Source organism: Equus przewalskii, chromosome 7, assembly GCF_037783145.1.
Source record: "Equus przewalskii isolate Varuska chromosome 7, EquPr2, whole genome shotgun sequence".
NCBI lineage: Eukaryota > Metazoa > Chordata > Mammalia > Perissodactyla > Equidae > Equus > Equus przewalskii.
Window position 1 is genome coordinate 33,786,678 of NC_091837.1, and position 27,279 is coordinate 33,813,956.

The following is a 27,279-nucleotide window of genomic DNA, read 5'->3' on the forward strand; positions in this document are numbered from 1 at the left end:
TTTTCCTAACAATATGCTTTCTGGGAGCCATCGCAATTGCCTAGAAATGCTTTAACACTGGGCGCAAAGATGTGCTCTGCCCACACACGGCTGTGGGAAAGGTCTGAGCTGTCCCTCTGGAGCTGTGGCGCTTCAGAAAAACTGAGCCATTCAATTGTCTTCTCTCTCACACGGAGAGACTCTCCTTAAACGTGCAATGCTGTGTTCGCTTTAGCTTCATCCAATGTTTATGCTGAGCCAGGCACTGCCAGAAATGGACCTTCTTGAAGTAATAAAATGACCAAGAATGGACACATTAGCTTAAATAGATTGTGTAAAATCTAAGACCACTAACATTGGGAGGGTGAAAACCAGATGCAACATGGTCCAGACAACCGTGAGCTCCTCAGGGATTTCGCAGAAGCCCTCCCGAAAGTTTCAGATCCTGACGCCAGGTCTGTCTCCTAAAAGGTACAGCGGTCATGGGCAGCTATTCTTACATCTTCAATCAAATTATCTTAACAAAAACAATCTTCAGCACAGCCAGTTCCATTAGCTGTGTTCTTAAAATAACAGTGTAGAAAATATTCAGCTTGAAATATATGATAATAAAGACAAGACTGAAGCGCCCTCAACCGTAAGTTTCCCCTCCCTTTCAACACACACCTGTAGAGAGCCATTTTTGCAGAGTTGTAGCTGGCTCGGATCAAGAGATGTGTCACGTTGGCAAGGACGGTCATCAGCCGGTCACGGTCTATCTCCCTTTTGTTACCAAACTCTCGGAAGTTCTCGGGCACAAGTCTAACCACATTAAGGTACTCCTCGTAGGGTTCCAACGACAGGCCCTCAGCCTGCGTGCTTAAAGTTAGTCCATTTCCCTAACATTGAAAAACAAGAGGAAATACATTTGTAGTTCAATGTCGTGAGCAAAAAAAAAGCAAATTTTGTCTTCAGCAACGTGGCCTTTCACGTGTGTTTAGGTTCTTGGGGAGAGTCTGCAACGCTGCTTCTAACTGTTGGTCCAGAACCGTGAGAGAAAAGACGCCACTGCATTCCTCGGAGAGGGATTCGGATAATGAACCTAAAGACTGTGTCCTTTGCTGGGATCTCAGAAAAGAAAGAAAGTCATGCATTTGTCCACAGTTTTACTCAAAGGAACCAATCTGACACCCTTAATCTTTAACTGGAGAACAGAAGTAGGAAAAGTATATAAATATACCTCTAGCTTTGCATAAAATTGCTGTTAACAAAAATGATTTCCAGTTGCTGCAGGTGGAAGATGGAGGCACACGTCACTAGAGGTCACGGGAGAGGAGTGCAGACACCGCAGACAACAACCTCAAGTGGATTCTTACCACTTTGGGAATCCTTCTAGATGGAGCTGTTTGTGATGGGGGAGAGTGAGGATACAGGGCTACGGACAGAGGTTGAGGACAAAGATGGCAACGCACCTCCTGTCCCCACACTGCGCGGCACTGCTGCCTAATCACTCACACGCAGAGGCAAGAGGCAGGAGGGAAAGAGGGACTGAAAGGGCCAAAAGGGCAGTTCCCAGGTCGGAGCAAAGACCCACCTCCCTTTTAAACGTGACAAGGTGGGTCAGCTGCAGGGATCAAGGAAAGAGCGCCGTGTGCCGTCCTGAGGCAGTTCCAGAAACGGGCCCAAAGACAGAATTCTCACTCTCAGTCCCAGCAGTGTCCAGACGAGGCTGAACGACCATCTGGCCAGGAGCCCTTTGCTACTACCCCTTGGCCTCCCTTAGCCACTCTGAGCCACGAAGCCATCACCCCACTAGGCCCTTCAGCTCCATAGTAAAGCTATGTGAAAGCAGTTACCTTAATGATGACGTCAGAATGAGACATGAGGTCACTGTCCACTGTCTCCACTGGGACATCGTAAGACACCGTGTACTTCAGGAACCCACCAAACGCAGTCAGCTGGAACATTGACGTGAGAGTGAACACCCAGGGGAAAATGGTCATGGCCCCTCAGAAAGAGGAAGCGATCATTTATTTTATTTAATCGATATTACTAAAATGCAGGGTATTGTTTAAACGCACACAAGAAAAAAGTAATCCTTCTTAGAGACCCCAAGGTAAATGACTATAAACTTCTGCTAATCACACAACAGACATTCATTTCACTGACATATTTGAGGGGGTGGGAGTTTGGTCCATGGCTACAATCTCAACATTGGATCTCACTGCCTGTAGGAGAACAATAAGGAACACGTTTGATCAGCTAAAGAAAGGATTAAAGGTTTTTCTTCCTGACTAGATATCCTTTAATGTAAAATAGAGATCATCTTTCTGCCAGGCTTATGAGAACAATGTGATGTTCAGAATCCAATCTTTGCACCACAAGATTGGACACATGATCTCAAGAGACACAAACAAAACAAAACAAAAAACCCACTGACTTTTGGTGATAAGATCATATTATAAGCAGAAAACATCTTCCAGGATTATAATTTGATTGGAAAAATAATCATTTTCAAAAATAAACACTACTTAAACATACACAAAACAAACTATAGGATTAAAATATAATCATCAAATTAACCATAAATTTACCAAGCTACAAGACCTACACTATTATGAAAATATGCCATTACTTTAAAACAAGCCAAATGCATGGTTAAGATGAGCAAGGACCTAGAGTTCCAGAGAAGGAGCCCACTGAAGATATTTTAGATCCGTCGGTCTGGAGAGAAGTGCCGTAACTGGGGGAGACCAGGACCAGGCCACTGAAGGGGACAGTCAAATCACACTAACCGAGTTTCCACTCTGTAGAATCACCATTTTGCGTTAGGAACACAGATGTTCCTAAACAGAACTTCGTACGAGAAACAGTGTGCCATGACAGTGACGCTAGGGGGCCGGGCAACAGCCCCACTGCACGGCTCTTGCCGAGAGCTTTATGTGTGCCGGGCCCTCCACCAGGGGAGGGGGCCAAGACAGTGCACCACGACCTAAACAAAGCAGGCATGTGCCTGACACTTCACAAAGGCCCCAGTGATCCAGGGACCCAGAGGAGAGGAGAGTCTGTCACGGGAGAAGGGGACCAGACCTGACACCTGTGACCAGGCCAAGAAGAACAAAAGCTCATGTTCTAAAGATGTAATAAAAAGCCAAACAAGGATAAATAAGACCCTGTAAGTCAGGTGTAAGTAAACGTGCATCATGTCCTGTCAAACACTCAAAACCAATAAGACTATTTAAAAAGAAAAAGTTGAAAACCCTTCTTAACATGCTCTGATATCTTTGTCCAAGATGCCAAGGTGCTGTCCCCAGACGACCATCCCCAAGGTACCTTATTTCCGAGGTAGGCCTCGGGGGCCGACCAGTAGTACTTGGAAGTGAGCCTCTGCATGACCGACGTGTGGTTGATGCTGAGCTGCGGGCGCCCGCCCAGTGCGTTCTGCTGAGACGGGATCTTACTTGGACTGATCAAGTCAGTGACCAGCCACCCGGACATATCTTTCACCTTAAAAAAAGATCCAAGAATTTTAGACTATGAAATGGAAGTCACCTTAGATTTCACCCAGTTCAGCGCTAATATCTTCACGATGAAGAGACAGATCCAGAAAGCCCAGCTAGGGATGCTGTTAACACACAGTGGCCACGGACCCACAGGAGCAGTGACCCTTCTGTATGTCAAAGGACCGGGAAAACCTGAGAACGAGCCACACGTCGCTCAGACCCAGATCAATCATAAGCAAACAGGCAATCAAAACTGTAATGGCCATGGATATAAATTGTAGATAAATAAAATACAATGACCTTAATAAATGCATTGAATAAAATATCTTTTGCTGACCCTGACTTACTCCTCTTTGTTCCCCTTGCTTTTTACCCAAATGCTGAAAAATATATAAAAGTAACCTCTAGTCTCCCAATTTGTCACCTGCCTTGAAATGACAAGCCGTCACCCCAGCATAGTGGTCACAGGAACTCTCCTCCTCTCTCAGGTGCTGCCAGGAACTGCCCCTCCCCCATGCCCCTGCCACTGCTCTCCAGCCTGAGTGCCAGGTGGGGGAGGGAAAGGAGAGTCAGGAAACAGCACCCCACCCTCCCAGTGCTCAATGCGGGTGGGGCCTGGGAGGAGAGGTGGTCACCGTGGACAAGCCCTCCACTCTGCTGCTCCTCTCTAACCTCCAGCTGTCACACTCTGTCCTCCTCTAGTCACCATCTGGCATTTCCCTTGAGCTGATCCCCCCAGAACTCCCCATTCCCAAACAACCGAGGATACCTTGCCTGCCCTCTGAATCCCTGTCGTTCCCACCCTCACCAGCTTCTTTCAGCTGGAAAATTCTGCATGGCCCCATTTCCTGGTGTGCTTTTGGCTTGACACCAGTGTGGGGCAGGTGGAGTGAGACCTGACCCCACATCTCTATGCATTTCCCCACAGCAGAAATTAAACACGATGCTTCTACAATACCGTATCATTGCATTGTTTCTGCAGGGAAACGTGCGTGGGAACAAACACAGGAGCTATAAACTTCCGCGAGACTTCAGCAGCGGGCTGCCTTTGATCCGTTCCCATGTCATTCCAAAGGGGAGAGAGTGGTATTACGGGGAAAGTCAGCCTCACAGCTTCATTACACAGCTACTGGAGAGCTCATCGGAAGTGGCACATTTATTAAACCCTGACTCGCAGAAGGTGCCCCCACCTGACTGATGGGCCAAGAAAGGCTGTCGCAGACATCAGAAACGCCAAAGCAGAAGCACTCTGAGCAGCCCTGGGGGTTTCCTTTCTTCAAGTTATAGAATCCCGGCTTGCAGCCATCACAATTTTTCCCCTCAACATTTTCCTGCAAGTTAAAGTAAAAGATGAGCTTTTGAAACCAATGTTTCCAGTCAGACAGACTACAATGACATTAACAAGAAAGACGTTCAGTGATCCAGAGAAAAAGGTAAATGAACAGATGCTCAAAGCAGATGTGAAGCCTCGTGATGTCATATTTCCAGAACAGATATTTCGGAATAATTATCATTGGATTTTGTAGTCAAGTATGAGGCTAGGGGTCTCAGAGCCTGGTCATTATACTGAAATGGCTTTTTTGTATGGTTTTGTTTTAAATCTTCCGTTTTTACCAATCTTGTAAGCACTTTAAAATATGAAGAGGGGTATATAGTTGTTTGTTTTATAAATAAACGCTCAAGATTACAAGTCATATATAATGACTTATAAGTCATATAAGACTTTGCTTACAGAGGAATAAACACATGAGATACAGGGAAGTCCCAAGAATTACAGGGGAAATGGTTAGCAATATCACATGGCCCAATAAGACACCTCCCTGGTACCCAGTTAATGCATTTCTGATCTCTGTCCAATTCCTTTTTAAGAGAAATTCAAAACAACAAATCCGCCTTTAATTAATATTCTTAGGTATTTGGTATTCACTTAGTTTTCCTCTAAACGTGAAGCTGGAAAAGAATGTCATAGGAGAGTAATAGTCAAGGTCTAAGAAACGCAGTATTTAGTTTCATCTAGGAAGCCACAGAAATCCCTCTGGAATATACGGCCATCGCCCAGAAGGCACCAAAAAAGCACCAGGTGCACATCTAAGTCCAGGGACGTGTCCTGCAGCCAACTCGCTGTGACAGACGCCGTGCTTCTCACAAGGTTGGCGGGAAGGGAGGAGTTCTGCTACACCTTGCCGCTTTGCTCAAAAATTGATCATCTGTGCCAATGGAATACACTGCTTTCTCAGGAAACCGAGGGACAGCTTTAACCTCCTCGCTTACCTTACAGAGACAAGGCTCTGAGCATGGGTCCTCGTTCACACTGCCAGCCGGACTGCAGTCACAGAGGACGCAGGCTGGGTAGCCCTTATAGCCAAATTGGCAGCGGTCACATTTTTCTCCTGTGTAGCCTTCCTTGCATGGACACTGACCTGGCCACTTCCCTGGGAAGGAAAGAATGGTAATGACCCAACAAGAAGGTAAAAGAGGTTTAAAGCAGGGGTCAACAAACTATTTCTGTAAACGGCCATAGACAAACAATTTTAGGCTTTTTGGTCAAAGAGTCTTCAATTGCAACTACTCTGCCGTTATTGTTTGAAAGCAGCCGTAGATAATACGTAAACCAATGATGATGGTTCTGTTCTGATAAAACTTTATTTATAAAAGCAGGCAGTGTGCCAGATTGGCCCACGGACCACAGTTTGTCAACGCCTGGTTTAAGGAAAGACAACAGAGGTGAAAAGTTCAGAGGCTGATGGGAATGTAGAATGGTGCAGCAACTTTGGAAAACCATTCAGCACTTTTTCAAAATGTTAAGTATAGAGTTATTGTATGACCCAGAAATTCCATTCCTAAGCATTTACCTAAGAAAAATGAAAATATACATCCACAAAAGATTTGTACATGAATGTCTGTAGCAACATTACTCATAACAGCCAAAAAGCGGTAACTAAACTGCAATGTTCATCAACTGATGAACGGACATATAAGACATGGTGGATACAAACAATGGAGTATTATTCACCAATGAAAAGAACTGAAGTACTGGTGCATGCTACAACATGGACGAACCCTGAAAACATCATGCTAAATGAAAGAAGCCAGTCACAAAAGACCACCTATCATATGGTTCTATTTATATAAAATATCCAGGCAAACATAAAACATCCAGGGTGCAAATCTATAGAGAGAAACCAGATTAGCAGTTGCTTAGGGCTGGGGGGAGGCAGTGGAGGGAAATGGGGAGTGACTGCTAATGGGTAAGGGGTTTCTTTATGAGGTGATGAAAATGTCCTAATATTAGACTGTGGTGATGGCTGCACCCACGAATACACCAAAAACATTGAATTGCACACTTCACTTGGGTGAAATGTGTGGTGGTGAATTATATCACAAAATAAAGCTGTTTTTTTTTTTTTTTTAAAAAAGAAAAGTACAGAGGCATATGGTAGAGGGCAAAAATGAGCACTGTTTTTGCTTTTAATGCTCTGGAACTTTCTGTTGTGTAACTGTGGCCAAGTTTCTTAACTGCTCTGAGCTACAGCTTCCTTGCCTATAAAATGGGTTCTTTCTAGTCGCTATGGGTGAAAGTTAAAATGGTACATTTTTTTTAATGAATCCAAACAAGGGTAATTGTCATCATCATCATCATCTCATTACCAGTCACACGTAGGAATCAATTCAACTGTGTAATTTACCCTCCACTTTGCTGGCGGTCCCACAGTTGACATACGTTCCCTGCTGGTCAATATCCATTTTAACTGCAGTGACTGAGATTTGATGGGGTCACAGAAGTCTTGGAGCAGATGCAACCTATTCAGGAGATTCTCGTATGTGCAAGTCTATTTGCCAGTTTTTGAAGTGGAAAGAATACTGACATTTACAAAGCTAACTGAAGGATTTGCTTGCTCTGTGAGACGATGCATGCAAAAGCCTTCTGAGCATCTCCTAAGTGCTAAACAGACTGACTGCTATTTACTGTGATCCGTATGTGACTTTAAACTGAGTCTTATTTCTTCTTTCATCAAATGGTCAATTAACCTCTCGAATGTCATATCTTCACTCCAACACTGCCATCTTTATGCCCTATCTCCCTCCACTTGCGATTCCTAATTTTGCTTTATACCCAGGCACTTATCTCTGCCTGGCATTACATTACAGCTGTGCTTGTTTGTTTAGTGTCTGCCTGCGAGCAGGGACCCTGATCATCTTGTTCAAGTACATGTTCCTAGGTCCTAGAAAACTGCCTGACACATAGTAGGTGCTTGATAAATATTTGGTGAACAAAAGAATCTATAGAGAATTATATCGCCAAACTGCTGCACAATGGTAATAGTTCCACTAGGTATAAATATTCCACCAAAAAAAAATCAACTGCAAGCACAAAAATGAATCAAGTACTTACCTTTGTGTAAGTCAGAATGGAGATCATCCTTAATACAGACAGAACTGAGGGACCCCAAAGGGTCACAGTCACAGGGATGGCAAGGGTCATCCTCATAAGGAGATACCTGAAAGGCAGAGATTGCCCTGGACTATCTGACTGGCAATAACAGCATTATTAGCAATAATATCAACAATAATACCAAGGACAAGGCATCGAATTTTTATCCAAGATGTGACTATTACAATGATTTTGTGTACTCTGGGGGTGTAGGCCTCAGGAAGATAAGGTGAGCTCAAGCCAGAAAACCCTAAATGTCTTTTTGATGGTAACAGCAGCTAGTATCATCCTTTCCCATTATCACCGCTACCTGGCCCCGCTCACCGTCTCTCTCAGAGCCATAGAGAAGCATCACCTCTGACCAGACCACCACAAGGAGCCGTGTGACAACTACATATCACGTCAACTGAGGACTGACTGAGCACTTCCTATGAGCAAGATACAGCTGCTTTAGGTATTGACTGACTCTTCATATCAACAGTTCATATTATGAAACTCTAAGATTACACAGCCAACGGGCCCCGGATTCAAGTTAAATAACGACGAGTAACTAACCCGCTCTGAGCAAGCAAACAGGGAAGACAAAGGAGGATATCGATATCTGAAGAACACTACTAGCACAGTAATAGAAATGCACTATTATAAGAGGAAATGAGTCTCCAACACTGAGGATGACACTTGGCGAAGTCTCTTTTCCACCCTAGGAAGACAATGAAGCTCAGATATGGCGAAGAAACACTCTTACTTTGTGTGGTCTATAATATCCATCAATACAGGTTTCACAATTGATTCCCATGGTGTTCTGCAGGCAATTTATGCAAACCCCTCCTCCTTTGAACTGGCCAGCCGTATTCAAACTTCTCTTCTGATTTGCAACACTTTCATCATAGTAACAGTCTTTGGCTTTATTGTGACAATTACATTCTAGGAGAATATTTTAACATCTCAATTAATATACATTTATGTCCTATATAAAGAAATCCTTCCCCCCCTAAGTTTCTATGACTATACATTAAATGAAAATTACAGAATAAGTAATTTTAGTAGGATATGGACAATCTTATGGAGGGCAATTGGGAATAGCTACCAGAGTTATAAATCTGCCTACCCATTTGACTCATCAATCTATCTTCTGGGATTATATATTGCACAAAACACTTTCAATGACATGTACATGGTTAATTATTGTACCACTGCTTGTGTTAACAAAAGACTGGTAACAACCAATAGGTAGCTGTTTTAATTATGTTACATCCATATAATGGAATTCAGTGATACTGTTTTTAAAAACAGCATTTCATATTGCTAATATGGAAAGATTTTCTTTCCAGATATATTGTGAAATATGAAAGCGATGCATAGAATGGCACTCATAGTATGTACGTTCTGCATATGAACTGTGTAAGGTGTAGGAACGTGTTACTATATGCTTTATTTACACAAAAACTTTAGGAAGAACATACTAGGAAATAATGAAAATGGGGAGGGATGGAGATAGAGTGAAAGTAATACTGTTTACTATATACTTTTATATATTGTTAGATGTTGGAATTTGGTGAATATACTGCCTATTTAAAAATGAAATCCAAGTTAATAAACCATAAATGAATACATCGGAAGGGGAATCTTAGATAAAATAGCGAATCCATAAAGGTACGTTTATTCCTCAATAGTTTAAATTTTATTAAGGTAATCTGAAGCTTTGGAAACTACTGGAATACCTAAGAAAACAAGTTATTTACTAATTATAAATGTTGTTAAGTCACTATAAACTTAAGCATAGTAAGAGGTGAAAATAACTCTACAGTCTTCCATTTCTCAGTGGACTTACCTTCACATGTGTTACCAGAAGAAACGGTCCCAGGCCTCCAGGGCTGCTGATGGTATCCAGGACAACACGTACTGCAGCTCTCTCCACAGGTGTTATGTTCACACTGACACTGGAGTTTCTAAACAATAAGGAATAGAAAGTGGCACCTGACAATTTACCTGTATATTGTCCTTAATTTTACTTTAAAAAGAAGCTATCACAGTCAAATACATAGCAAGACTTTACAATTGAGGATATATGGCTATATCAGAGCAAACTGGCATTTAAGTTTTAGAGAAAAATATATGCATATGACCTGGTTACAAACAGAAATGAGGAGGAATAAAGTGAAACTAAAATATGGGTTAACTGACAAAAACTTTTCAAAAAAGATACATTGACTTACAGGGTTTGGAAGCTCCCAATAATAACTTTCTTGTTATTCATCTATATATTTTTCAGCATCAATAAGAGAATAATCCTATTCAAGAGTCAAATTATTACAAAGATTGGGGGAAAAAAGAAGTAACTTCATGTAAGTTGTTTTAAAGAAGAGAGGATGTCATCTTATTCATTTAACATTATGGTACTGTTACAACAGATAAACTTTATTTTATCTTGATTTAGTACCACAAAAATGGAAGAGGGGACGGGGCTGGCCCCGTGGCCGAGAGGTTAAGTTCGCGCACTCCGCAGCAGGCGGCCCAGTGTTTCGTTAGTTCGAATCCTGGGCGCGGACATGGCACTGCTCATCAGACCACGCTGAGGCAGCGTCCCACATGCCACAACTAGAAGAACCCACAACGAAGAATACACAACTATGTACCGGGGGGCTTTGGGGAGAAAAAGGAAAAAATAAAATCTTAAAAAAAAAAAAAATGGAAGAGGGGAAAATATGAGGAGGGGAATCCTTCTTTTAAATAATGTAAACATAATTTATAACTACATATGTTTTCACTTGACTGTCTTATTGAGAGAAGAGCTTCAAAATTCATAAGGCCACTAAACTGAACACTTTAAAATAGCTAAAATGGTACATTTTGTTGTGTATATTTTACCACAAAAAATTATAGTAAGGATTTAATTAGAAATATATTCTCCAAACAAAACAAAATGAAATTGTTTTTAAAAAAAGAAACCAGTTAAATTATCTGAAAATCTTTTTTGCAGCATGATTTTATACCTTTCAACACAGAAGCGAATAAGACTGGCCCTGAATTAAAAAGGGCAATGCAAACATTCCAGCTACAGCTTCTATCGCAAAGTCCTAGTACAATGAAAATGACGAGAACTCACCTTGGCAGTCTCATCCCACGGGCAGCTACTAGCATGGCCATAACAAATGCACATCCCTCCAACAGAAATGTCTTTTATTGAATAATAATACTAAGGAGAAAGAAAATTACAAGCAAAAATGAAAACCTCTTCTATTTCAGTGAAAAGAAAATGCTGGCACTCCAACAAATACTTCAGTTGTTAAAATCTAAAAAATAATCAGATACACATTTTAAATTATATTTCATGCACAAAGAACTCTTGTGTTCAATTAAAATAAATAATGCTCAAATTAGCTCATCAACAGAAATCAAAGGAATCTAAAAGAATTTCTCAACTTGGCTGCAACTTAAACCAAGGTAGTCATATTCAAAACTCATGCTACTGGGCCCGGCCTGCTGGCATAGTGGTTAAGTTTGCACACTCTGGTTCAGCAGCGCGGGATTCACAGGTTCGGATCCCAGACCTAGCACTCCTCGTAAAGCCACGCTGTGGCGGCGTCCCACATAAAATAGAAGAAGACTGGCACAGATGTTAGCTCAGCAACAATCTTCCTCAAGGAAAAAGAGGACGATTAGCAACAGATATTAGCTCAGGGCCAATCTTCCTCACAAAAAACAGGAAAAAAAAAAAAAAAAAACAAAACCAAACCAACTCATGCTACTGAAAACTCTAAAAATATTGCTAAATTGAATACGGCACTATATAAAAAGAATAATAACTCATGACCAAGTAGGATTTATCCCAGGAATGCAAAGTTAATTTAACACACAAAAATCAATAAAAGCAAATCACCACATTGACAGAATAAAGGAGAAAAATCATATGATCATTTCATTAGACGCACAAAAAGCATTTTACAGAATTCAACAGCATTTATTAAAAAACTTCAGCAAACCAGAAGTAGAAGAGAGCTCCTTCAGAGTAATAAAGAACATCCATGGGAAAAATCTAGAACTAACAGTGAAAGATTAAGTGCTTTCCTCTTAAAATCTGCTTACTCCATTTCTAGTCAAGCTTCTGTGGAGTTCAATAATGCAAGACAAAAGAAATCAAAGGCGTGCAGAGTACACAGGAAGACTGTCATTATTTGTAGAAGAAATGATATTGTTACACAGAAAATCTACCAAAAAACTACAGGAAATAATATGTGAATTTGGCAATGTCTCAACATACAAAACCAACAAACAAAAATGAATTGCATATCTATACACTAGCAATGAACACATGGAAAATGAAATTTAGAAAGCAAACTATTAATGCTAACATTCAAAAACATAAGATATTTAAGAATCAATTGAACAAAAGAAGTACAAATCAACAAATAATAAAATATTGCCATGAGGAATTAAAGGAGAGAGGTAAGTAGAGAGATATAGCACGCTCATGGATTGGATGATCCAATATTGTCAAAATGTCTTCCAAGATTCTTCCTAAATTGATCTGTAGAATCAATGGAAGCCCAATGAAAATCTTAGCAGGATTTTTTTTGCAGGCGGGGGCAAAAATTAACAAATTGATTCTAAAACTTATAAGGAAACAGAATGAACTTAGAATAGCCAAAACAATCTTGAAAAAGAACTCAGTTGGACTATGATGGTGCCTGACTTCAAGACTTAGCATAAAGCTACAGTAATTGAGAAAGTTTTCTGTTGGCATAAGGATAGAGAAATAGATCAATGGAGTAGTACAGAGGGCAGAAACAGACCCACAGTAATAGGGTCAAATAATTTTCAAAGGGGCGCCAAAACCATTTAAAGGGAGAAAGGAAAATGTTTTCAACAAATGGTGCTGCAACCATTGTAAATGCACACAGGGAAAAAAAGAAGCTTGACCTCTACCTCACATAAAATACAAAAATTAATTCGAAATGAATAATAGATACAAAAGTTAAAATATAAAGCTACTAAAAGAAATCATTGGATATTATTATTATAAACATTGGATAAGCAAATATTTTTCAGAGAGGACATAAAAAGCATTAATCATAAAGGAAAAACAATAAATTGTACTTCATCAAAATTAAAACCTCTGCTCATCAGGGCAGGCCCGGTGCCACAGTGGTTAAGTACACACGTTCCGCTTCTCGGCGACCCGGGGTTCGCCGGTTCAGATCCCAGGTGAAGACATGGTACTGCTTGGCAAAAGCCATGCTGTGGTAGGCGTCCCACATATAAAGCAGAGGAAGATGGGCACAGATGTTAGCTCAGGGCCAATCTTCCTCAGCAAAAAGAGGAGGATTGGCAGTAGTTAGCTTAGGGCTAATCTTCCTCAAAAAATAAATAAAAAACAAACAAAACAAAAAAACCCTCTGTTCATCAAAAGTCATAGTTAGGAAGGCGAATAAGGAAACTCCAGACCAAGAGAAGATATTTGCAAGATAGACATATCTGACAATGGACTTGTACACAAAATATATAAAGATCTTTTATAACTCAGTAATAAGGAGAGAGAGAACCCAATTTCAAAATGAACAAAAAACGTGATCAGATACAAATAAGCACACGTTCAGCATCAGGCATCAGGGAAATGCAAATTAATATCACAAGGAGACGCCACTCTATGCACGTTAGAATCACTGACATGAACATGCTGACAACCCAAATATATGAAAGCGTGTGGTGCAACCAGAACTCTATACTCTATATTATAACTCAGTAATTTCAGTCCCACTTTATCCAAGGGATTTGAAAATGTTTGTCCACAGAAGCCTTGTACATTTGTTATACATGTAAAATCTGTACATTTTCCTGATGTAAATTATATCTCAAACTTTAAAATTTTCTTTTAAGTGAAAAAAAAACACAAAACCAACCACCGTCACTTGCTGAAGATCAGATGTGGAGCCAGACTAGAATGTGAAGCGCAAAGACCATTGCATCCACTACATAATGGCATTATAGGATGCGGGGGAGGGCACCGGAGGCGCCATGTCAGAACCATGGGAACCTAGTTTAAAAGCGGCATTTTTAAGAAAGCATATATAATGATCTTCAGCAAAATAAGAAAACAGGCCAACCTTAGAGGAAAAGTCTATTTCCTTTAAACAAAATAATTTTCACAATGCTCAGGAGCACTGCCGTGGACTTACTCGTCTGGTAACAATAGGATCGAGGTCCTTAGGGTCACGGCGGCTGAGGGTCATGAGATCGGCGTTGAGGGTTCGAATGCGCTGTAAGCGAAGGCGGATATATTGCGCAGAAGTAAATTCCAACAACTCGGGTGAAAGATCATCAGCACTCGGTCGGCCATTGATTAGTGATGTATGAATCTAAAGATAAAAACACCACAATAAACAAATGTCAATTTTAAGCATGCAAAAATACAGCCTTGGTTCTTTATCTTCAGGACATAATCTTCAAAGACACTATCTAAAATCAAACCAAACAACTAGGTGCTGGTAGAAATCTGTTATTTGTTAACTACTTGTGAACACCATGATAACAAAATATCTTCAGTTAGTTTGAAGTTATCCCTTCCAGTGGCTCAGAGATTCCTGGAAACCTTTTAATGGACCATTTCTCCCAGCGTGGTGAGGATATTTTAACGAGTATCAATAGGCTATGATTTCTCTGAACAAGTTCTAAATGCCATGGACAGCGTGGGGAGGCTGAGAAAAGGTGCCACAAAGCTTTGCAGTACTGCCTTCTTAACCAGTCTCACCTCCTGGAACAGTGCACGACTTGCTGCAAGTTTCTGCTGGGAAGCGCACTTTGGAGAGTTCTCGCAGTTTTATCTCATCAAGCCAGGTGCTCTAGAGTAGGCTGATCTGATTACACTCGGACTCTAAGGAAGTGTGTATAGTCTGGGCAGGTAGAGCACTGAGCTGGAAGACTTCACGAGCCACCTCCAGTTCTCAACCACACCAAAGAGGAGAATGTCACAGAGAAAACCAGCACCTCTATCCTTCAGAGGCATTTTAGCTCTCTCTTTAATATTTCAATAAAAGTTCTTGCCCCGGTGTCATGGGAAAGATGCTCTCTTTGAGGAGGATCTGATGGAGTTAGTGAATAACAGCAGAGAGAAGACTGAGGAATCTCCTCAAAGGGAAGACATCAGTAAGGCGAAATGTATCAGTTATGACATTAATCATCAGTAGACACCAGTCAATGATACCTTAAACATAGCTAGGTAGTTACGTTACAGATCTCTGTAATCTGCACTAAGAGAGATTTATTTTGAGTGCTTTACGTTGGCTCTCGCCATGGCTCTCTTAACATTTGAGGTGGGGGCTCTGATGCAAAAACAGACACCACTGCAGTGGGCACAGTACCTCTCCATGCTCAAGCGGCACCAGTCTAGAATAATACGAGGTGCAGATCACTTCGTCATCAGCCCTGTAAGTGGGTGGCCCCCGTCTTGGAGTTATATTGTAACGAGTCAAACATTCCGTGTCACTAACTGCATAATACTGCCAGGGGCTAAACTTGGTGCCATCCACAGAACGCTCCAAAATCCAGTTTCCAGGTCGAGGAGCATTAGCAGCTTTGATGATGACATACGCGACTTGGAAGACCTGAAACAAAGACACTGAAAAATCTCAATCAAGAATCAGTAGCGGCTGCTCAAAAAACAAAGCGCCTCCTGAGAGAACTGTTACACGATGACTGCCAATGTCTCGTAACGCTTTTGAGAATAACTGCTTACAAGTGTTCATCAGAAATATGTCTGGTGAATGTTCTGCTGGTGGCATTTGTTTTCCAGGTAAACCCCAAAAGTACTCATGAATAAATTATCATCATTATTATTATTAACAGTATCAACATTAACATAAGTGCCTGTTTTCTTGTTTCCAATGTCTTTCTCCATCTGGATTCTGAATCATAACGGTGGTATTATATTACATTAATAGTAGTGTTAAATGTGTTTCTCAGAGAGATTTGGAGGTAACACATCAGAACATGAAAAAAAAGTCAGCTCACTACATGCTTATTAGAAAGGTTGGAATCCAAAACACTAGTAACACCAAATACTGGGGAGGATGTGGAGCAACAGGGGCTCTCGTTCATTGTTGGTGGGAACGCAAAACAGTACAGCCACTTTGGAAGACAGTTTGGCAGTTTCTTACAAAACTAAACACACTCTTCCCATACAACCCAGCAATCGAGCTCCTTGGTATTTACCCAAATGAACTGAAAACTTCCACAGGTGAATGGATATACAAAGTGTGATACATCCATACAATAGAATATTATTCAGTGATAAAAAGAAATGAGCTCTCATGCCACTAGCAGATATGGAGGAAGCAGAAATGCATATTTCTAAGTAAAAGAAGCCAATATGAAAAGGATACATACTGTATGACCCCAACTATATGACATTCTGAAAATATAAATATATAGAAACAGTAAAAAGATACGTGGTTGCCAGGGGTTAGTGGTGTTGAAGAGACGAGTAGGGGGAGCACAGAGGATCTTTAGGGCAGTGAAACTACTCTGCAGGACACTGGAACGGTGGGTGCATGCCATTCACATTTGTCCAAACCATAGATGTGCAACACCAAAGGCGAACCCTAACGTAGACTACGGACTTAGTTAATAACCATAGACCAATATGGGCTCATCAGTTGAAACAGCTGTTCCACACTGATGCAAGAGGTGAATAACAGGGGTACTGGGTGGGGGGTGGGGAGGGGGAACATAGGAATTCCGTATTTGTCACTCATTTTTCTGTCAACCTAAAACTGCTCAAAAAATTAGACTACTAAGCAAAAAATTTTTTAAGGTTGTAGAGTAGAGAGGAAGCAAACAGGGAGAAAGGGAATGGAGGTGACCACTCACAGTATCAGGAGACCAACCAGACAGACGTTGGGTTTGGAAGGGACCTTTGTAGACACATAGGCCAAAATCCAGCACTAAGAAGGAGTCCCCTCTCCAACAAGCAGCCCCTGCAGGAGCAGTTGCAGTGACAGGAAGTTCATTTGCTCCTAAGACAGTCCCTCCATTTTATGAAACTTCCCCTGTCGAAGAATCTTTGCCTGCACTGACTCAGGGCGCCCCATACATTCTACCTCTGCAGCTACAGAAAAGAGGCTGACTCCACTCTCATCTAACTGGCCTTCGAACATTTGACCACAACTATCCCGTATCACCTCCAGAATCCAGTTTTCAGCATCAACATTCTGATTTCCTGAAAATACTCATCACTTAATGAGACCTCATCACCTTGTCACAATGCTCTGGACACAATCTTAGTTTAAAATGTGGTTCCCATGAACTGAATACAAAACCCCAAAGTTTTCTGAATTGGAAAGAACGTGGTGAAAATACTATGTCCCTTAGTAACTCAACCTTAGCAAGCATTCACTTTTCTGATAGTAAACTTAGATTATGAACTTAAGTTGGGGTTGGCAAGCAACAATACAAAATGCCTTTTTCACGTGAACTGCTATTTACTGCAGATTTCCTCTAATCCAAATTGATAGAGGTGTTTTTTTTTTAAACCAAGTCATGTACTAATTATTTTTCAAATATATATGTAATATAGATATAATGTGTAACACACATGTGTGTTTATGTGCATATCTATGTACACATGTATGTATGTATACGTGTATATGCGTATGTGTTGGCAAGGCAGTTGTCATTCACTTACTCTGTGTCTTATTGCTTCTAGGCATTTTTGTTTTTCTTTTGTTTTGTTTTTGGCTTCTCACCATCTTAGCCCTCACCAATTCCAGGAACACAAGAGCTCCTTAAAACCCATCATCAACCAAATAATTTTACATTCATCTACCAAATTGTCGCTTGGGAAGGATGATTTTATCTCATTATAGTAACTCTGTTCACCTATAAGAAATGTCTCCCAACTGAGTTTAGTTTGAGAGTATCGTAAGTGTGATATTTTGACTGTCCATGTTCATGTGCTATTTTCCTCTAGAATGCAATCACTGTTTCTAAAGCATATTAGAAGGAAAATTAAATTAAAAATTAAAGTAATGCAAAGGTTATTTTGTCCTAACATAAACGTCTCCAGAAAATTTTCCCATGAAAGTAATTACATGGTTTTTCTTTTTGAGAGCTTTTTTTAAAAAAAACTTTGCCCCAATTTTATATAATTCATATATTCCAAAATTTATATATGTTTCCCTGATTTGCTATATCTTAATGTTACTGAAATACCAAAGAGGTCTCAGAGCTACCTGGCACTGAATCTTACCGTCTCCTGTAGAGCTAGTCCCGAACAGCATCAGAGTTTGTTATAAGCTTGGCGGTGGCTACTTTCGCCTTCACAAAGATCCAGTGCTGTCCTGGACCACGATAGTGGAGTCTGTCCTTATTAGCCTTCCATTTGGTTTTCATGCTGATGCCCAAGCTAACGGGAGGGAGGACATCCACCTCTCTACTCATTACCGTCCAGTTCCCTTGCAAGTTTTTCATCATAAAAGTAGAACTCTGTGAGTATGTGGGCCGTGAGTACTCACCCCTGTCAAACATGCTAAACGAGAATTTACCAAATGCAGGTGCCAAGTGAGACAGTGAGATGGGGCGCCCATTTGAGAGGGATAGAAGGCAGAGGATTTACAAATGAAATGAGATATGGGTGCCTTCTGTTTTTCAGTTTCACATTTGAAAATGGACAGAACTAACAGATTTACCTCCTGTGTGTTAAGAGCTTTCTATGTATCGTCTCATTTAGTCCCAATAACACCATGATTTTCAAGTTACTGCTGTTTCCATTTTAAATACTTGGAAACTGATGTACAGGGAGCTTAAAAGACAAACCACCACTACCAAGTTGCAGGTCCCAATAAGAAACCAAGTGGTCACACTCCAGAGTCCTCAGCCACCACACGCACTCCGGAGCACTGCCCCCAGATGTCCACACACCCCCAAGTCACTGAATTTTCTTTTTGTAATACCAAACAAAAAGATTCCTCCATTCACTTGGACACCAGTTTCCTATCCAAATAAGCGCACTAGCAGTTGTTCCAGTTGACTCTGCAGTTTCTGTTGTGACAGCCTAGAATGTGCAGGGGGATGGGATGGAGAGTGTGCCAGAAGCAAAAATTAATGACAGCTAACGCAGCACTTACTGGAGTCAGGGACAACGCTAAGTGCTTTACGAGAACTGTTAACCCTTCTAATCCTACACTATGTTCTTCTTATGAAGTGTGCACTGTTATTTCTCCTACCTTACAGATGAGGAAACTGAGGCACAGAAAGGTTAAGTAATCTTCCCAGGATCTCCCAGATACTAAAGTGTATACTGAAGGGATTTGAACACAAGCAGTTCGTTCTCTTAACCACTGTGCCCCACTTCTACAGATTGCAAAGAGAAAGAAGAATGAGCTCCCAATTTGAGGCAAGTGGTGAGCACTAACCCAGTTTTTTGAATCTCTTATCTCAACCAGTAGTAATTATTTCAATACCACGTTCTTATACTTTCATTAAACCCCTGTCAGCTTTTATACAGACAGCTTGGTCTATGTAACAAAATTATACCAAGTGGAGGAACCATAGTGAAAAAACTCGCAAGGACTCGCCTAGAGGACAATCTCGCAAGGGAGGACTCATTTAACTTTTATCTGGCTCAAGACCTTCAACTATGAAACTGGGCACTACTCCCACAGTCTCTCAGTAGTTCTCTAGGTCCCCACATTAGAGACCAGAAATAAGCCAGGGAAGGGACTGTGAGCTGTAAATCTGCACAAGAGGAAGAGAATGCTGTGCAGCATCTCAACACAATCTTCCTCACTTAAGCCATGTTATTGCTTAAGTCATGTCTCCCCACAATTCATATGCCAAAGTCCTACCCGCTACTACCTCAGAATGTGACTATATCTGAAGACAGGTTCTGTAAAGAGGTAATTAAGGTTAAATGAGATCATACGTGTGGGCCCTAATCCAAGAGGACTGGTGTCCTTACAAGAAGAGATTAGGACACAGACCTAGGGGTGACCCTGTAAGGACACAGTGAGAAAGTGGCCCTCTACAAGCCAAGGAGAGACGTCCCAGAAGAAATCGACCCTGCCGACATCTTGATCTTGGACTTCAGGCTTCCAGAACTGTGAGTAAATAAATTTCTGTCGTTTATGCACTCCAGTCCTCGGCATTTGCTATGGCAGTCCTAGCAAGTTAACACAAGCTCTCGTTCACCAATTGTGTAGTGATAAACAAGTCTTACACATAACATAGAAAAAATGAGGGAATCTGTGAATATATAGAATTTTAAATGTTTGCCCAAATAAAATCCATGAGATTTCTGTTGCCCTTTTTTTGCATGGCTGACTAAACTGCCTTTTCTCTCCATATAAGGTTGGCTGAACACAAATTGATGACACTTGGTTTTCACTAAATTCAGAGTCACTGTGGCCTTGCCAAATCTGCAGCTGATACAGCCCTTTTGAAATCCACTTTCAGCACGGTTTTCCACCAAGTGGCCTTTGTTAATGATCACTGGAATGTACACAAACCGTGTCACATAAATAAAGTAGATGTATATCAAACACCAGTTTGTACAAAGGAATCCAGACAGGAATTTTCATGTAGGCTTCAATCTTAACTTAAATATATTAAATCCACCTCAGGCACAGAGATCTGAAAAACACAGATAGCCTGTTCCCCAATATCAGAGGGCAGTTTCAGATGTGCACTGCAAGGGAAGTCTGTGCTCTCCACAGCAAACTCAGCTGCTCTCTGCAGGGCCTCTGCACATAATCTGCAGGGGCCCAGATGCCAGGCGCATGCCCCCGGAAATGCCCCTCACGAGCACTTATCTGCCTCCACGGCGGGAACTAAACAGTGAACCGAGGGATGTCTTCTCTCCTACGTGATGGAGATGAACTTTCCACAGATGAAAGAGATTTAGGCTAAGAGTCAAATTACATTGAAACAAAAAGAGTCAAGTGATAAATAATATTACTCAGTTATCCCTTAAAGTGAATTCGTGCTTGTAGGCTTTATTTCTTAGGACATTATTAGAAAACAAAATTGAAAATGATCATGTGAATTAATATTTATTACTCCAGAATAAAGAAGTAATTATTTACCGGAAGGCTAATTACAAATGCAGATATGAATCACTTCCAGTGTTACAGAGTATCGTTCACTACAGTGTCTAATCAATGGATAGCCACGTGAAGTGACAATAAAAACTGGGCTGAGCAAGAGACCCTGCGGGCTTAGAAGTTTACTTGGCACATAGGAGCTGTGTGATGCAGATTTTGAGTAAACTTCTTACGGACAGTTACTTTAAAATGTCATTTCTATTATATTTTAGTTGGCCGTTTTACTGTTATCTCCTCATTTTAGGACCAGTATACAAAATTAACAGACACCAGGAAATAGCTTCATGAATGAGAAGAGAATTTCGGAATAAAATAGCTTTGCTTTTCTTTAAATTTGGTGCTGGCATTAGAAGTGAAAAGTAAACATGTCAATGTCCAGTGCCTCTTTCCACTTTCTTTTCTTCTGTTTTCTTCTTGTTTTTCTTTTTACTGGGGTAGGGGGTGAGGGGTGGAGAAGGGACTGGGCCACCAGTAGTGACAAATTTAGATCAAGAAGGTTACTTTCCTTAAAATTCTTAAGGCTCACGTCTCAGAAGGTCAAGCAATGCTGACTTGTGCACCACGCTCAGATGCTTCAGGCAGACATACAGGAGAAGCCCAAGTAAGAAAGGCGGTCAACACGCGGACGGCACAGAGATAGGAGCCCATCTGAAGAGGCCGCAGTAACCTGCACCCAGGAATCTGGAGACGGGAAGGAACACTTAAACACCCGTCAGAGCAGGTCTGTCTTCCATCGACTACAGGAGCTATTTCAAAAGAGCCCCCAGTAAGCTGTTCCCTGGTCCACATGGGACTATTTCCACTTACAGATGACAGGCAGCATTATTTCAAGAGAATCACTTTAAGAAGTCAAACCTGAAAAGTGAGAAGTTGGTTTCCATTTCTAGTCTCAATGTATTTCTCCACAGAATTGCTCCCAATGCTCATTTCACCAAGTGTTCTTGACTGAGTTTGCCAAGTTTCGTGGAGGATTAGTTGAAACTGCTGAAAAGCACAACCAGGTTCGTCACCAAATGTCCTCTGTGGGGATCCTCACTTTCCCACCCCCTGAGAGTGCTGGGTGACAGCCTAGCATCTAGAACAAGGTGAACCCACTGTTGAAATGCAGTTACAGGCCATTCCAGGTCTGAGAAACACAGAACAAGCCTTCCCCGCCCCCTGACCCCCGCCGGCTCCTCGGCCAGAGCTAACCACTTTTCACCCGGGAATATCTTAGCTTCGAAAGGACATTAGGCTTCTCCCCCAAACACAGTGCCCCGTTTGTTGACGGTGGAACAGAGGTTGCAATAAATAAGACTCCTTTCTTCTCCTACTGCCTGTGGGAGTAGGCTCAGAAATCTGTCATGGAGACCGAAGAAGGAAGTCAGCAATATTCCAGGAAAAAGCAAAACTGGGGGTTATGGCTTACACGGGTGGCTGCAGAGGTCTGCCTGACACACTGCCTCTTGTGTCACAGACTGAGGGGACACACGCACACCTGCTCGGCGGCCTTGCCCTGTGAGTCCAGGAATCTGTGTGTCCTGAGAACAAGCTGCCCAGCAAAAGAGAAGCAGAGACGTGGCCCCAGAGGAGCGGGGTGAGCTCTTCTCCCACTTAGAAAAACAACTGCCTGTCCCCTGTGGAGGGAAGAGGGGTGGCGGAGAAGCAGAGATGTCACTCTCAGAGAAGCATCCCATAGGGACACGTGAGGCTGGGAGCAAGGGATGCCCTCTGACAATTTTTCACTAAAGGTTCATTCAACAAACATTGGTTGAGCATCTGCCTTGTAACAAGGACTGTGCCAAGTGCTATAAATACAGTGGTGAAGTGGAGGACACGGTTGGCGTGGGCTGGAGGCCCTACTGGAGAAGACAGAGGGTGACCAAGTCCCCAGGGGGAAGGACAGATGGTGTTCAAGGTGTCTGGGAGTGGCAGGAGAGGCCAGCCAAGTCTGGTGAAGTACGAGTGGTTGGGGAAGGCTTCTCTGAAAAGAGGGGAGACTGAGTCAGAGATGCCTAGGTGAGGGAGTAATGGTGTAGAGGGGCAGGGAGCAAGGACCCTGAGGGCAGAGCACAGAGCGGTACAGAAACTGCAGGAGGCCTGGCTGGCTTGAGGGCAAAGAGCCCGCAGGAGAGTGGACAGGGTGCGGGTCTTTGCTCCACGTTAAAAACTTAGACCATCAGAGGACCTTAAAGCGGGAGCCACAAGGTCTCCAGGGATAAGAGATCACAGCGTTGGGTGTTGGTGCAGGGAAGTCACGAGAGATGGTGCTGTGGACAGAGGAAAGACCAAGACTAAAGTAGAGAAAAAAGCGAGTGGGCCTTAAAGAGTTTCCCAAAAGGTCAAAATGGGAGTGAGAAAGAAAACCCAAAGAACCCAAGCAGGGCTTTCCAGCTTTGGCCAGATCCTTTCTCCACCTCAGGAACATGGGGCAAGCCTCTCCCATGTGGCCCCTAAGCCCACACTTCCCCCTTCTTTCCTCAGTCCTGGAGAATTTCTGGCTGAAAACTCAACTTCTTTTCACTTCATCTCCTAGTGTTCATGTTGACCTGGGGCACCCTAGTAGAGCCAGCAATGGGTAGGAGCTCAGGGTTTCACACCCCTCGTCAGGAACACCCAGTGTCATCGCACCCTGTGAAAGTAAAAGGGCCCTAATCATTAAGCCTAGCGAATCCAACTGGCCATACAATCTAGGAAAGCTGTGCAAATCTGTGCTTGACTAACTCCATTAAACATTAACCCATTAGTTATACATTTACAACACCTAGAAACAATAATTATGTGTTTCTTTCCTTTAGTCACTAAATCTAGCTGAATCGTTTATACTTTCAGCCCTAGAGAGATTAGAAAGCATTTTTTTGTCTGTGCAAGAATTCTTCTTTATGTGGAACCTTCATCTATATCCTGTTTGAAGATTCTCATTTTTTTTTTTTAGATACATCTAATTTCATTGAGCATCTATCATTTGTCAAGCATCAAACTAACAGATCATCACATTTAAAGCTTATTTTAAAAAGCATATCCAAATAAGGGTCTTATGTAAGAAGACTTTTGCTTATTTCAAAAAAATCTGGGGAGAATGTAAAATGGTGCCGTCACTATGGAAAACAGTATGGCGATTCCTCAAAAAAATAAACATAGAATTACCATATGACCCAGCAATTCCACTTCTGGGTATACGCCCCCAGGAAATGAAAGCAGGCACTCAAACAGATATTTGTACACCAATGTCTACAGCAGTACTATTCACAATGGCCAAAAGATGGAAACCACCCAAATATTCATCAACAAATAAATGGCTAAACAAACTCTGGGATATCCATACAACGGGCTATTGTTCAGCCTTAAAAAGGAATGCAATTCAGATACATCCTACAACATGGATGAACCTTGAGGACAGTGTACCAGGTGAAATAAGCAGACACAAATGCACAAATACTGTGTGGTTCCACCTACGTGAGTACTTAGAGTAGTCACACTCACAGAGATTGACATTAGAGCTGTGGTTAACTGGGGCTGGGGAGGGGAGGGGAGGGGAGGGGAGGAGAGGGGAGGGGAGGGGAGGGAGCAATCCGGAGTTAGGGTTTAATGGGTACCGGGTTTCACTTCGGGACGAGGAAAAAGTCCCAGAGATGAATAGTGGTGATGACTGCCCAACAATGTGAATATACTTAATACCACTGAACCTTACACTTGGAAAATGGTTAAAATGGTAAGTCTTATATATATTTTGCCACAAGAAAAAAAAAAGATATGAAAATACGGAGAGAAAAGTTAATGGTATGAAGACTCAACTTTTTGTGGAAGATAGAGATTTATTTCTAAATTGAACGTGAGTAGGAAATGCAGCGTTTCCAGGCAGCGACCCACTCTGGAGAAGCCAATTAAGCCATCGGGAGGTAACACACAGTCAGAGGGGGTTTTTTAAATCTTCTCTCTCCCGTGACCCTATTTCTGCCGGGTTCTTACTAAACTCTGATAAGGCATGGTGATACTTCGTAAAATACAAAATCAGAGCCCCAGACTGTCAGGGTCTGAGAATGAAGGGAGGCCCTTGGTGATGACTTGACCCACAGTTCACACGGAATGCTTTCTTCCTTGGGGACATTTCCTAAACAAAGAGCAGCCGTGTGTCTTGCCCAGCCCCATACCTAAGGCCCCGTACCTAAGTCGGTAGAAAGTGTAAATGACCCTAAATGGTGGCCATCTCAAAGGACGCCTACTAAATAGTCATTTCATGGGCTTTCTTGTGATTCTATCATATGAAGAACACAGGTAAATATTCTCTGATTACATGCCATAAATAGTACAGAAAACAGAAAATTTTTAATTATAAGACTGACAATTCTCACAGCCCTCTTCTAAACATGGGGGGGAAGGTCTTAGAAACTACAGAAACCACACTAGATCAGTCACTTTGTGACTTAACATTTTAAAAGATGATTAATAGCCAAGATTTTATCAAAAAACTATTATAGAGGGGATATATGGGAACTCGCTGTACTTTCCGCTCCATCTTTCTGTAAACCTAAAACTTCTCTGCAAAATAAAGTCTATTCATTTAAAAAAGCAAACAAAACTATTTACACATCTTATAGTAGCTATCAGTTACTTTAAGAAAACTTAAACCGCCTCAGTTGGCTAATGAGCGGTGTTAAGGCTTCACCAATTTCTCAGGCGATCTTGGTTCACACAGCGTGGCTCCCAGCTAATTATCTGCAGGTTCTAATCTGGTCTCACAGCTTGCCCGGGCTTCATTTCCGCACCTTATGGCGCGTGAAGGACAGGCCAGAGTCCGCGCCCTCGAGTACGCATGCGCAGATGGCCCAGGGCTCCCAGGTCTCGGGAGCGCACAGGCGTGAACGGGCAGCTGCCGGTCGCTAAAGCGTCTCCGCCTTGATCACGACTTCAGCAGCCCTGTCATCCCGCCCAGACCAACGCTTACAGAGTGCGACTTCCGGAACCACTCTCTCCCCCGCCCCCCAAAAGGGACTGACAGCTGAGTAATACACTTTTAATTTCTTATAATCTAGAAAATTATAAAACTAAATTTAATGTTTTCTATGATTCAGGCCTAAAATGATAAATCCAGGGGATGTTTTCTCTACATCCAACTGCATTATTCACATGAATAATGTGACTACCAATTGACAGCTCTTCAGATTTCTCACATTGTAAGTATAATATGAAACAATGAATAGGAAAAGACTTTATAAAATGCACAATACAGATGTAAGACATCAGTATCGGATTTTTAATTGCTTTCCACAGGTGTCACAGTTATTCTTCTGACAACTGGCACCTCTCAAAACGACATTTAGAGTTAATTCAATTTTTTTCTCTTCTGTTATAATTTGACTTAAAAGTTCTGTCCAGCCTCTTACACCGTTAATCAAATATCTAAAAATGTCACCACCATGTTACAAGGCAATTTGACTGCCTCAGTAGAGATTGCTAATCATGACGTTATTTATACATGTGAAGATTAAACAAGACCAAATAAACATTATTTAAGCATCTGACTTCAGCCTAGTGCTCTCAAATATGTGTCCGAGACAGTGACATAATGTAAATAAATATATGTTATATCTGAATGAATGAATGCACAAACATAAATACGTTCTCTGCTATTCAATTTGCAGAGAACAACAAAAAAGGAAGACAGAAAATTTCAATCTCCTGTTGCTGAGAGGTTGTGAGACACACTTTCATTTGCTGTTAGTGAATATATAAATTGAACAATATATATTTTTTAAATAAGGCAATAAAGATCACATTTGAAAAATGTTTATGCCCTTTGACCCAGTCATCTCATTTCTTGAATCTACACTAAAAAATAATCAGCAGTGCGGCTACAAAAATATTCAAATGTTTACTGCAGCATGATTTATAAACTTGGAAACACCGTAAATGTCCAACAATCAGAGCAGGTTAAATAAATGATTGTGTACCCAAATGACGATTTATTATTCTGCCATAAAAAATTATTACAAGAATTTAGATGCTGGTCATGAACGAGACACTGGTACCACCTGGCCTTGCTGCAGCAAACAACTAGAATACTGGACAAAATAACAAAAGGGGCTCTAAAATACTGGGCGGTGGGCAGCACAGAACAGTGATTCCTGGGAAAAGCGCTTTCTGCCTGGAGGCACTTTCTGGACTGTGGTTTGTCGATGTCTTATAAAGTTAAAGATACACAAATCCTTTGGCCAGGCAATTCCACCCATAGAGAAATAAAAACGTATGCCCAGAAAAAGGCTGTTATAAGAATGTTCACAGCAGTTTTATTTACAGTAGGCAAAAACTGTAG

The 27,279-nt window shown here is 41.7% G+C and overlaps 1 protein-coding gene across 4 annotated transcripts in view; it reads right to left on the minus strand.

The window, feature by feature from the left end:
- Positions 1-27,279, minus strand: part of LAMA1 (laminin subunit alpha 1) — a 147,750-nt gene that overhangs the window by 81,962 nt on the left and 38,509 nt on the right. For 3 of the 4 annotated variants that reach the window (XM_070629466.1, XM_070629465.1, XM_070629468.1), the window contains exons 4-14: positions 15,252-15,494; positions 14,070-14,249; positions 11,000-11,089; positions 9,725-9,842; positions 8,639-8,817; positions 7,855-7,960; positions 5,733-5,893; positions 4,652-4,792; positions 3,292-3,465; positions 1,815-1,916; positions 646-857 (exon numbers count right to left, since the gene is read on the minus strand). In XM_070629466.1, coding sequence (XP_070485567.1) covers positions 646-857; positions 1,815-1,916; positions 3,292-3,465; positions 4,652-4,792; positions 5,733-5,893; positions 7,855-7,960; positions 8,639-8,817; positions 9,725-9,842; positions 11,000-11,089; positions 14,070-14,249; positions 15,252-15,494 — 1,706 coding nt within the window. Of the gene's footprint in view, positions 1-645; positions 858-1,814; positions 1,917-3,291; positions 3,466-4,651; positions 4,793-5,732; positions 5,894-7,854; positions 7,961-8,638; positions 8,818-9,724; positions 9,843-10,999; positions 11,090-14,069; positions 14,250-15,251; positions 15,495-21,842; positions 21,972-27,279 lie in introns of all 4 variants that reach the window. The other variant, XM_070629467.1, reaches the window with a different exon arrangement.